Source organism: Belonocnema kinseyi, chromosome 10, assembly GCF_010883055.1.
Source record: "Belonocnema kinseyi isolate 2016_QV_RU_SX_M_011 chromosome 10, B_treatae_v1, whole genome shotgun sequence".
Classification (NCBI taxonomy): Eukaryota; Metazoa; Arthropoda; class Insecta; order Hymenoptera; family Cynipidae; genus Belonocnema; species Belonocnema kinseyi.
In genome coordinates, this window is record NC_046666.1 from 75,325,776 (window position 1) to 75,338,049 (window position 12,274).

The 12,274-nt window shown below is 29.6% G+C and overlaps 2 protein-coding genes across 2 annotated transcripts in view; one reads left to right on the forward strand and one right to left on the reverse strand.

The window, feature by feature from the left end:
* Positions 1–6,825, forward strand: part of LOC117182026 (6-phosphofructo-2-kinase/fructose-2,6-bisphosphatase-like) — a 110,823-nt gene extending 103,998 nt beyond the window's left edge. The window contains exon 8 of the transcript XR_004468244.1: positions 5,775–6,825. The gene's annotated coding sequence lies outside the window, so the exon portion shown is untranslated. The remainder of the gene's footprint in view (positions 1–5,774) is intronic.
* LOC117181208 overlaps positions 1–12,274 on the reverse strand; it is a 243,827-nt gene that overhangs the window by 76,210 nt on the left and 155,343 nt on the right. Inside the window, exon 5 of the mRNA XM_033373771.1 lies at positions 1,938–2,119. Within this exon, the coding sequence (XP_033229662.1) occupies positions 1,938–2,119 (182 nt within the window). The remainder of the gene's footprint in view (positions 1–1,937; positions 2,120–12,274) is intronic.

Here is a 12,274-nt window from a genome sequence, read left to right on the forward strand (position 1 = left end):
GGGGGGGGGGGGTCTTTATTCATGTACGAAATTTTTGGAAATCCGCAAAGGAAAAAAAGTAGCTCGCAGTAAATTGATATAAATTTAATATGAATTTAACTTTACGCCCCTAAGAAACCTGATGAGTGAAAAACGAACCTAGCCAATAACAATTTTTTAAAAAGTCATGGAATTTTTTTGTTTAAAGAAAAGTCAGGATATAGGAATAAAAATCTTGCAAAACTTAGGGACATTCTATAACATCAAATGACTGTCAAGCAGAATAAATTTCAAATGTTTTAATTATAATTTGAAATTTCTGAATTTTTATTTGAAATGGTTTCTTCCCTTTATCAAAGATTTTGCATTAACAATGTTGCTTTAGATTCTGATCTTTCAACATCAATGATCAGGAAAAATGAAAAATTGGAGATTGAAAAATGAGAGAATTTTGAAAATAACGTGTTACGGTAACTCTGATATAATATTCTTGTTAGTAATTTATTTGTCTTGTATTTATAATAAAATTTCTTTTTTCTTGCAATTGCTTTCTCTAGAAGATTATCTTTTTATTTATAAATTTTATTACATACTTGAAAATTCAAAAGTTTTCTTGAAAGTTCGTCTCTTTGGGTTGAAAATTCAACTACTTACGAAGAATATTTACTTTTTGATTAACATTAATATTTGAGTGTTCAAAAGTTAACTGAAATCTTTTATGAATCAAAAATATTTCTTATTTTGGTATTGAAAAGTAAACTGAAATCTTTTTTGGATGAAAATTTAATTTAATTTTTGGAATTCTCTTTTTGATTTGAAAATTCATCTATTGATTAGAAATTTCAGCTTTTTAAAATAAAAATGCAAATTTTTGGTTGAAGATTCAACAATTTCGCTGAGAAGTCATCTATTGTGGTAGAATATTTCAAATTTCTACATTTTTAGTTCAAATTTGAATCTAAAATATTCTTTTATTCCGTTTATAAAAGATCATATGTCGAAAGTATTACAAAATTAAAATGCTGGTACTTGAATGTTAATGGTCAAGGGATATGAAAAACATTGGAAGAAATAATAAGGGAATTTGTAAAATAAAGTTTTCGCACCACAAAGCATATATTATTACAAATACAAAATATTTCAAATTGTTTCATGTCTCATATTTTTATTATTTCTGGAAATCATACATATTTCACTTGTAGTAACTGAGGCAGGGGTAGAAATTTTTTGTTATGGTTCGTTACAGGAGAGTGAGGGGGGTCTTGAAAAGGAGCTACGTATTATCCGTTACGCAATTTAAATACGGCCTCTAAATAGTTTAATAACAAAATCTCACTTAATTTTGGTTGCTCAGGATGTCGGCTACTTCGCTAAAATGTTTTAGAGATTTTAAAACAACCCCCAAACAGCATTTTTTTACACGAAATAGTGAATTTGTCAAGTTTTTGTGTATAAAAATTTTGCTTTCATAATTTTGATATAGAAAATATGATGTATTTAACCATATCTGCCCAAAAATTGTCGAAAGGATGAAATTTAAATAATAAATGAGTTCTTCTATTAATATGCATGCAAAAATGGAAAACTTTTAAATAGTTTGAGTATGGATGATCTATTTTTAAAAATAATTCGTTTTGAATTATTGATCTGTACGGTCGAAATTACAGAAGAAAATATAATTAGATATTTATACGAAAAGCCATTTTGATTTTTACAATGAATGTGGGGTTCTTTATAACTCTAGAATTTTTATCATTACAAGGATGTTTATGTGTCCTTGAAGAAATTAATTATAGACACCTTTTTTCTTACTTCAGAAAGTTTTAAAGTGCTTTGAAGGATCTCGAACATTTTGAAAATATTATGACATGATTTAGCTCCCAATAAAATAGAAAAACATTGCTTTTGAAACCTAGGCCTAGTTGGTTGTTTAATCTGATAATATTTTTTAGACTGACCTTTCTTCGAGTGCGTATTTGTTCACAATGTTGGAGGGCACCAGGAATCTCTCCTGGCATATTTCTAGTAGACAGCTCCAAATGTCGTGCCATCCCTAAATAAAATCCCGATATAATACATAGAGGTATCGCATAATATGCCAGAAACTTGAAAAGCACCATCCCTTTCTCGTAACTATCACCTTGAAGAAAACATAAAGTCTTTGACTGCACGCAAGGGAATTATAATTTATTAATCAATAGCACGCAAATATTCATATTGGTATATAAAGCCTAAAGTCATTTAATTGGTATTCAAATTAAGAGTTCAAACCTAAAACATTTGAAAAACTAGAAGGTTGCGAAATATCGTGGAAATTTGATCAAGTAAAATTTAAATATTGCAATTTGAGAGAGTGGTATACTGAGTTACAAGGACCATTGAAAGTAATTAACGAAATTTATTAATGCTCCTTCATTTCCGTGCAACATGAATATTCTGACATGGAAAAATCTAGAAAGTTTGTTCACAAATTGTAAATAAATAAATATTTTATTCACATAAGGAAGCATCCATTAATTACGTAAGGTCTATTAAAATTTCTTTTTTATAATATTGTACAGATTGTATCACACCTTTTCTTTCTTTTTCAGGAAATATTTCTTATTATATACGTCCAATAAATAAAGATTCAAGAAGTAAAGCATTTTTAAAATCTAGTATACACTTCTTATGAAATCTCGTGGAATCCCTGGAAATTTGTGCACCCGTTCGAAATCCCGTGAATTATTTTGCCAATTTTGTAAATCCCTCAACATTTTTAAAAAGATGTGGATATTCCTTGAAATTCTATACATTCCATGAAAATCGAGGATAATCATTTGAAACCACTTTAAACGATTGTGCAACCTGGAAATTCCTCAAAATCCTTCAAGCAGTGTGAAATAATAAGTTTCCCTTGGAAACTTATTTGAGATTCTGTGAAATCTTTTGAAATCCGTGAATTAATTAAAAATTTTTAAATTCCTATGAAAATTCTTTAAAGTCTCTTACGTTCGCTTGAAATCCTAAAAATACCGTAAAATATATTGAAATATTACAATATTCCTTGAAATGCTTAAAATCTCTTTAAAATTGGTTAAGATCTTATGAAATCTACTACAAATTGTGAATATAATTTTGAATGTTTTTAAATCTCTTAGAATCTTTTTAAATCATGTGAAATCATGAAAGACACTTTAGACTCTTCAAATCTGTTCAAATTCCTTATAATTCTTTAAAATCTTTGGAAATCTTCTGAAATCTCTTGAAATCTGATAAAAATCCCTTCAAATAAATTTATATCTTCGAAATCCTATTAAGATGTTCTGATATCCTTCAAAATTCGTGAAAATATTCTGTTTCGCTTGAAATCCTTTGAAATTTCTTCAATTTATTTGCAAATTTTATAAATCCCTCAAAATTATATAAATTTTGTGAATATTCCTTAAAATCCTGTTTTTTGTGGATATCGAATATAATCGTTTGAAACTTCTTTAAAACGATTAAGCTTCCTGGAAATTCCTTCAAATCCTCCATAAAGTTTAGAAATCGGTGGAGTCTACGTCATCTGATCACGGAAATTTTAATGTGGGAATGGGATTTGTCTGAAATTCAGGACATATGATTGTTTCGTAGTTTAAAAAAAATCATCAAATAGTTCTCGAAAATTCGATAAAATGGCGGAGATATGGGACTTTGAGTTTTTGAAAAACTTTCCTTTTATATGACGTATCTCGGGTGACTATGAATTCTATTTTTATAAAGTTCTTTCTGCTTTAACGAACACATTTTTATCACGTATCTCGTATTTGCCTTCGATTTCATCGAAAATCCGGACTTTTCTACATTATTTTCAACTCTGTTACAAACATAAAGTAGAAATTCTATTTTTAATGATTACTTTAATATTAGTTTCCTATTTTGCATTAATCTTTATTCTTAGCTACTCTCAAAAATATATCTCATTTCAATAAATATATATTTGTAAACTTCATAATATGTATCGGTATTGAAACAAAAGTATTTTTATTGACTAATTTTTATAATTAAAAAAAGTGCGCATCATATTAAAAAATTATTACCAAACATTTTTTTGCAACTTATGTCAGTTTTTCATAGATTTAATTTGTTTGTTTTTATGTTATTTTTATGATTTAAATTAAAAATACGCATTCTAGCGTAAGGTGGCTCGAAGAAAATACGTAGATATAATTTAGGCGAAAAATTTTGTGAAATAAAATGTTATTGTAGATTGAATCCTTTTTGAAAAAAATGTAATGTTCTTATTTTAAATATATTTTTATAACAAGATTTTATAACAAATTTGTAGATATTTTTTGTTTTTTACGAATAAAATAAAAACTACGCGTCCTATCTCTAAAAAATGTATAGATTTTTTTTGGGTGCATCATTTTTGCATTCGCATCTTTTTGCACATCTTGCATAGTTTGGCCGCAAAATGTCTCAAGAATTTTGAAATTGCTCCCGCTTTTTGAACTTTTATCCAAAATAACTGGCTATCGGATTCGATATCCAATTCAATACATTAAAAGAGTATACCAAAGGCCAATCGAATCTGTCAATTCTTTCGAAAGTTATGCAGCAAACTAAAAATCGATAGACAGACATATTCATCGAAAACTCTTTTTCCGATTCAGTAGGTCTCAAACTGTGATGGTATGGCAAAGATGGAGGACGGGGTTCCAATATCAAACAAATCTAATACCTTCTCTGATGAGAATGTAAAAATCGTAGGCGTGTCCTTAAAAATATTCGAAATAAATAGCCACTCATTTCGAAAAACCGTTTTATTTGTGATAATGGCTGCCAGGAATTTTCTAAAGGTGATACACCCACTCTCATTAGTAAAGTCACAGCCCTAAATGATGTGGAAATGGAATTGGAAATATAAATGAAAGAGGAAGATTAAATAGAAGGTAAAGAAGGCAGTGATTCCTCTTCTGTTGATAGTATCAAAATGTCAAAAATAGAAAAGGATTTGTAAAATAATAGGCAGCAAACTGTTTGAGTTTCAAGACACTGAATGCGATTGTGGTAAAATTATTAACCATTTAAAACACTAGTTTAAGGAGGCTAATTCGAGTAAAAAGCAAAAAAATTAAAATTCTAACTATTTTGCCACACAGTTGAAGTATTACAAATATTGTGACTGTATTCAACTCTTACAATAGCATGGTTCACACCGCCAAACGTTAAACTGAATCTAAAGGTTTTTTTTTCCCCTGGCCCAAAAGCGGGAAAACTATCAGATCAAAAGACATTGTTCGTTATAAAATTTCATCGAAATTTTGATCTTATTCGCCTTATTCAACGTCAAAATGACTTTACCAGTTAAAATAATGGAGAAAAAGTGAAACTTCAAAACAGTTCAGTTTTAGGTAAAATAAGAGAATTTTTTTATGCTTTTAAGTAAAAGAACTCTGATCAAAAAGTTTGATTCTCAAAATTCACAGATTTGAGATATAAAGAGTGTGCTCTTGCTGGAACGAGAGACACTCACAGTTTATGTGTTTGCGCACCCCATCAAAATGCAAAGCTTATATTGATTGGTGACAAACCACGTAAATTAGCCAAATCAAATTCTTTATCATTTTCGCCTGTCAAACATTGTAAAGCTCAAGCAATTTGCAATCCTGCGCGGATTTTTTGGTACTTTAATAAATGCCAAAACTGTCCTGGCGATAACAGTCCGAAGAATCTTTTAGAGCAAGTTTACGCCGACAATTACCTAGAATATATCACATCAAAAGAAAATTTTAAAGTATGTATAATTTTAATTTTTTCATATTTTGCAGAAAACCGCCATCTGGATTATCAAAACCTTTACAGAGTCATCACTGGTCAAAAACTCAAATAAGCACTCATTCTTTTGTGGTTTGTGTGGTACCACACATCCGAAAGTAGAATTGAAACACATCAGTTACGAAATAATATCCGGCATACAAGAACACAATGCGATTACTGTGTATCTGTATCAGGATAAAAGATAATGGAATTGTAACGCAAAAAGAAAAATACTTGTAGAGGAAGCAGAATACGTTTCAGAGTTTTCAGCAACATAATATAAAAAGCATCGCCAGGACTTTGTCAATATAGCACATCACAAGGAAGATTTTGGATGCAAAGCAAAATAGAATTTTCATGCAAACTCCCATGGAAATGGACGTTTCGATGAAATCGGTAACATTATTAAAAGACCAGCATCTAAAGCAAATTCGCAGTGTCCATACGCTTATCAAATCACTACTACTCGTGAAATATACAACTGGGAAACAACAGATTTTAAGACATTTATGTAGAATTATGTAGCAGTGAAGATTACAAAGCGAGAAGAAGTAATATGAAAAGAACGGTTCGAAAATTGCATCACAATTTATGGAACACAACAGAGACATGCTGTTATTTCCATTTCGCAGACGCGCAAAATTCGTGGAATCAAATGATTATTTAGGCTAATATTGGCGATTATTATTATTTGGCTGTAAACATTACTTGCTTTAATAATAAAGTTTAATAAAATTGGTCATAACAATCATAATTGTAAGAAATCGCCAAAGAGTTCTAAGAAACGTTCAAATTTATTTCCTTTAGTTAATTATGCTAAAAAAAGTAACTCTATACCTCAAAACGTAGCCAAAGAACTGATTTGGTAAATAGGTTTCTTCAAGCAATTGTTAAACCATAAAATAATTGTAACAGATAATTGTTACTAAAATTTGTTTATTATGTACATTGTAACAATTTAGCCTAAATTCAGGGACTAAACATTGCTAATCCCTAGGAAATAATTTTGATCCACTTATTTGTTTATGACAAATTTAATTTATTTGGAAGCTACTGAAATTGTACTGAAAAGCATTTCTAACTAGTTGTGTCATTGAATTTATATTTCTTTGAATCGATCTGAATATTTCATACCAAATGTATTCTCCAAATGCTAAAATGTTTTGTGGTTGCAATTTAGTTTATGAAATAAAAAAGTATTGAAATAATTAAAAAAAAAATCAGATATATTCGATGAATACAGAATTGTATTAATTTTTATTTATGAAAAATTTTAAATCGAATGAAAATTGTGGTCTGAAAATTAATTTAACCACAGGCACTTTTAATTGCCCTACTGGCCTACGCCGCACAGTGGACTGAATCGGGAATTTACTATTAAAATTACCTACAGCCTACAATTCTTTACCGATTAAAAATTTTTTATCAGAAGTGATCAGCAATAGTTGCGCAAGAGCGTATATGGATAAGATTCTAAAATTTTATCATTTAATATTGTTTATATTAATAAGCAAAGAGCGAAAACGGGACATTTTCATTATTATTTTTTATCTTTATATGAGTAACTTCATTGATCCCATTCACAATGAAAATGAATGTCGATGTATCTAAAGAACATAAATAATTAGCAAGAGATTGATTCTGCTTGTTTTTCTATCTTAGTGCCTTTAAATTATAATTATGAAAATATTTAGTGATAAACATTGGTCATTGGATATCATTTCCTTACTTTGTAAACAAATTATATAAACAAATGACTAGTTTAGGCATTCATTGACAGAAAAAATCGGTTTTCCCTCTTAGTACCTTTAATTTATATACGTGGTAGTATTGAGCAATAAAGATCGTTAACTCGATATTATTTGTTTATTTAAGAAGCAAATTTGATAAACAAATCCATATTTTGGTCATTTATAGACAGAATGTAATCGTTTTACTTTCTAGTCATCTTCAAATTATATCAGTAATAATTTGAAGATGACGGTGACTACTCGTTCAATATTACTTGTTTATTATATGAATAAATTTCATCAATAACTGGATAGTTTCGTCATTCATAGACATAAATTTAACGTTTTTCATTCTTATCGTCTTTGAATTATATTACTAGTGATGTTAAGCAATGAGGATTTCTTATTCGATATTATTTATTTATTTTATAAACAAATATATAGTTTAGCCATTTGTAGATAAAAAGTAATCTTTTTTCACTACTTTCAGCAGATGATATCACTGTAAACGTTTTGTAGTGTCTGAGAAGAACGAGCTTCTAAGTGGTACTTGTCAATCATTTCAATAATTGCAGAATCCATTTTAATGCAATTCATTTCAACAAATGATATTGACGATTAGAATTATAGAAAACTATTACGTTCTGCCTATAAGTGATCAAAATATGCAGTTCTTTGTTAAATTTGTTTATTAAATAAACAAATAATATGAAATGAACAATCTTTACGACTTAATATTACCATTAATATAAATTAAAGGTACTAAGAGAGAAGACCGACTCATTTCTGCAATAACTACCTAAGCTATGCATTTGCTCATATGATTTGTTTATAAATTGTACAAATAATATCGAATAACAATTTTTCAGCACTAAACATCACCACAATAATTATTTAAAGACGATCAGAAAGCAAAAAGATCACTATCTATCTATAAATGGTAAAACTATGCATTTGTTTATAAAATTTGTTTATAAAATAAACAAATGATATTTACTAAACATTTTTTGTCACTATACATGACCACTTATGTCATTTTAAGACGATTAAAAAGAAAAACTATTACTTTCTGTCGGTAAACGACCAAACTATGCATTTGTTTATGAAATTTGTGTATTAAATAAACAAATAATATTAATTGACCAATGTTTATCACTAAATATTTTCTTAATTCTACTTTAAAGGAACAAAGAAGGAAAAGCGATTACTTTCTGCCAATAAATGCCTGAACTATGCATTTGTTTATATAATTTGTTTATAAAATAAACAATTAAACCAGAAAACAAATGTTAAAGATCAGATATGATCGTGTAGATAAAATTAAGCAATTTCAACCTACAAATATAATTTGCAAGCAAAATTCCCCTGATGCTGCCATTTTGTTAATATAATTTGTTTATAACAATTAGATTTAATTTGTTACTAATTATTTATATTCTTCATATACATCTACATTCATTTTCATCAAGAATGTAATTAATTTACTTATTTAAAGATAAAAAATTGTCCCCTTTTCGGTCTTTGTTTATTAATATTAAAAATATAAAATGATAAAAATTTAAAAATGTAATCCATAGACGTTCTTGTGCAACTATTTCTGATCACTTCTAACAAAAAATTGAAAATCGGTGAAGAATTGTAGGCTGTAGGTGATTTTAAATAGTAAATTCCCGATTTAGCTCACTGTGCGCCGTGCAATAGAAGGCGTGACGTTTGCATTTTTTTTCCAAACCCAGTGAAAGCCCCACTTTAATGATTTCAGCACTAATAGACCACAATTATACCCTCCTTTGACAAATAAAAAATAGATTTTTTTTGGAAACGCGTTTTTCGTTTCTCTTTTTTTCAAAAAAATTTCCAACAAAATTAATGTTTCATTTTTTGCTCTAATGTACTCGTATCTCAAGACAGATTAATTAAGACGTTAACGAGTAAAATCTGCCAATTAGAACCCAAGATACGTCATTTTACATCAAAATTGTCCAAAAACTCAAAGTACTATATATCCGCCATTTTATCGAATTTTTGAAACATATTTGGGGGACTTTTTTCACTGCCAAAGAATCATATATCCTCAATTACAGCCAAATCCCATTACAACACTAAAATTTCCGTGATCAGATGACGTGTACTCCACCGTTAGAAATTTGTTTGAGATTCTGCGAAATCTTTAGCAAGCCGTGAAATATCTTGAAATATTTAAGATCTCATGAAAATTCTTTAAAATCTGTTATAGTCAGTTAAATCCTATAAATTCCGTCAAATATTTCGAAATATTACAATATTTCTTGAAATTTTGAAAATTCCCTTGAAATTAATTCAAATTTTACGAGATCCTTTAAAATTTCTGGATGTACTTTGGCATGTTTTTTAATCTCTTATGTTAGAATCTTTTTGAATCCTTTGAAATCATGGAGACGCCTTTATATCTTACAAAAATTCCTTCAAATACCTTCAAAGCTTCGAAACCCCATTAAAATGCCCTGATAGCCTTTAAAATTCCTAAATATGCCTCAGTATCTCTTAAAATCCTTTGAAATCCCGTCCAATAATTTGAAAATGTTGTGAATCTCTTAAAAATTTTTTAAATATGTGAACAATCCTTAAAATCCTACGTATTTCTTGAACTCCTTTAAAAAATGTGGAGATCCCATAAAATTTTTGGGGATTCCGTGAAAACTTTGGAAACCCATTAAATCGTTTGAAATCTGAAAAATCCCTCACAATATCCTAAAATCGTTTAAAATTTTTGAAATTCCATAAACTATTTCGAAATATGAAATCTCTAATATCCCTTCAAAATTCAGTGAAATCTTACGAAATTCTCTAAAAATTATGGACACTTTAAAACCCAGAAAAGACTGTGATGTAACAGCTCTAGAGCAGAAAATAACAGGCTATATAACTGGCTAAGAACAGGATTAGACCAGTGAACGAGTAAGGTCCCTAAATGGTTGCAGCAGTTCCGCAACAATGTTACAAAACCATGTTCCCAAAATTTGGGAATAAGTTTTCAGGATAACATTGTTCTGTAATCGTGTTGTAACACATATGTAACAGTGTTACGATGTAAATTTGTTCTATGGTTGTTCTGTAAGAATTCTGAAACAGCTTTATATGTAAAAAATATCTTTAGAAGAATTAAGGAACAGGGTTACAGAGCAACATTGCTCTGTGATAGTGCCGTAACACATACAGAACAGTGTTACAATGTAAATTTGTCCTGTGGTCATTCTGTGACAATTCTGAAACAGCTTTATATGTAAAAAATATCTTTAGAAGAATTAAGGGACAGGGTTACAGAGCAACATTGTTCTGTAATAGTGCCGTAACACATACACTACCGTCGGAAATTGCAGGTAGATCAGCAAAAGTACTATTGAAAATCACTGCGTATTTTAAAAAGAGATTGATTATTCAAAATTGGATCTAAAACATTTTTAAAACCTCCCTTAGAAAGCTTAAAAAAAATTCAAGAATTTCTCGAATTTGATACCTTGACGATTTTTTCCAATTTTATTTGTTTCAATCAAAGATAAGACTTCAAGTATTAAGTGGTATAATTTTGAGATTCTTTTTACAACTTTTCTAGGTCATGTCGCAAGTTGAGTTTAGAGCGCAAAATCCAAAAATTCTTGAATTTTTTTTAACTTCTCACATAGTATATTCTCTCCAAACAGCCAAAAAGTATAGTTATTAGGGCTCAACAGAGGCGGTGAGTTAATAATATTTCTAATATTAAAAAATATGTTTCTGGCTCCAATTTGAACAAGTAATCGCATTTCAAAGTCAGCAGTAGTTTTTAATAGCACTTTTGGTGATCGTATCGACAATTTCCGAAAGTAGTGTATGTAGTTGTGCGATATAAATGTTTTATGTGGCCTTTCTATAACTACTCCATAACAGTGCTAGAAGGATATGTGACAAAAAATGACTTTTGTACTATTGCTGCACTAAATTCATATTTTAAATAACAAAATTTCACGCTTGGTTCCCTACACACATAATCGCACGTTTAACCCCGTTGAAAAATGAAACTTTCAGGAAATTTTAATCCTACCTAAACTACCTATAACCAGTATGAACCTAGCCGACGCAAGTAAGGCGCAAAATCAAAAATTACATTTTATTGCGCTGTGATATACGTTTTTTATTACAGAATTTCAAAACTGTTACGTATCCTTACAGTAACAGCATGGCAAAACAGTCTGCCCTTCATGTTGCATTTCTGTAACACGTGTGACATTCTAGTGAAATAGCAGTTATATCAACCTGCGATATACTAGTTAGATTGCAGAATTTCAGAACTGTTACATATTATTACGGTAACAGCTTTACAGAACAGTGTGTCCTTCATATTCCATTCACCTAGCACAAGTAATATTCTAGTGACGTAACAGTTATATTACTCTGTGACATACCAGTTGCATTACGGAATTCCAGATCTATTACGTATCCACACAGGAACAGCATTACAGAACAGTGTAACGTTTGTGTTCCGTTTATGTAACACGTTCGAAATTATTATACCTTAATGATGCTACGAGGGTAGTTCAATAAGTCCTTAGAATGACCAACAGATGGCGCGCGAATCGCTCCAAATCATCTGTTTTCAGTCAGCACCACTCCCGACTAGATACGAGGGTAGTTCAATAAGTCCTTAGAATGACCAACAGATAGCGCGCGAATCACTCCAAATCATCTGTTTTCAGTCAGCACCACTCCCGACTAGATATATGGTGCAGTCACAGTCCACATCTTCTGAGTTTACGTGTTTTTAT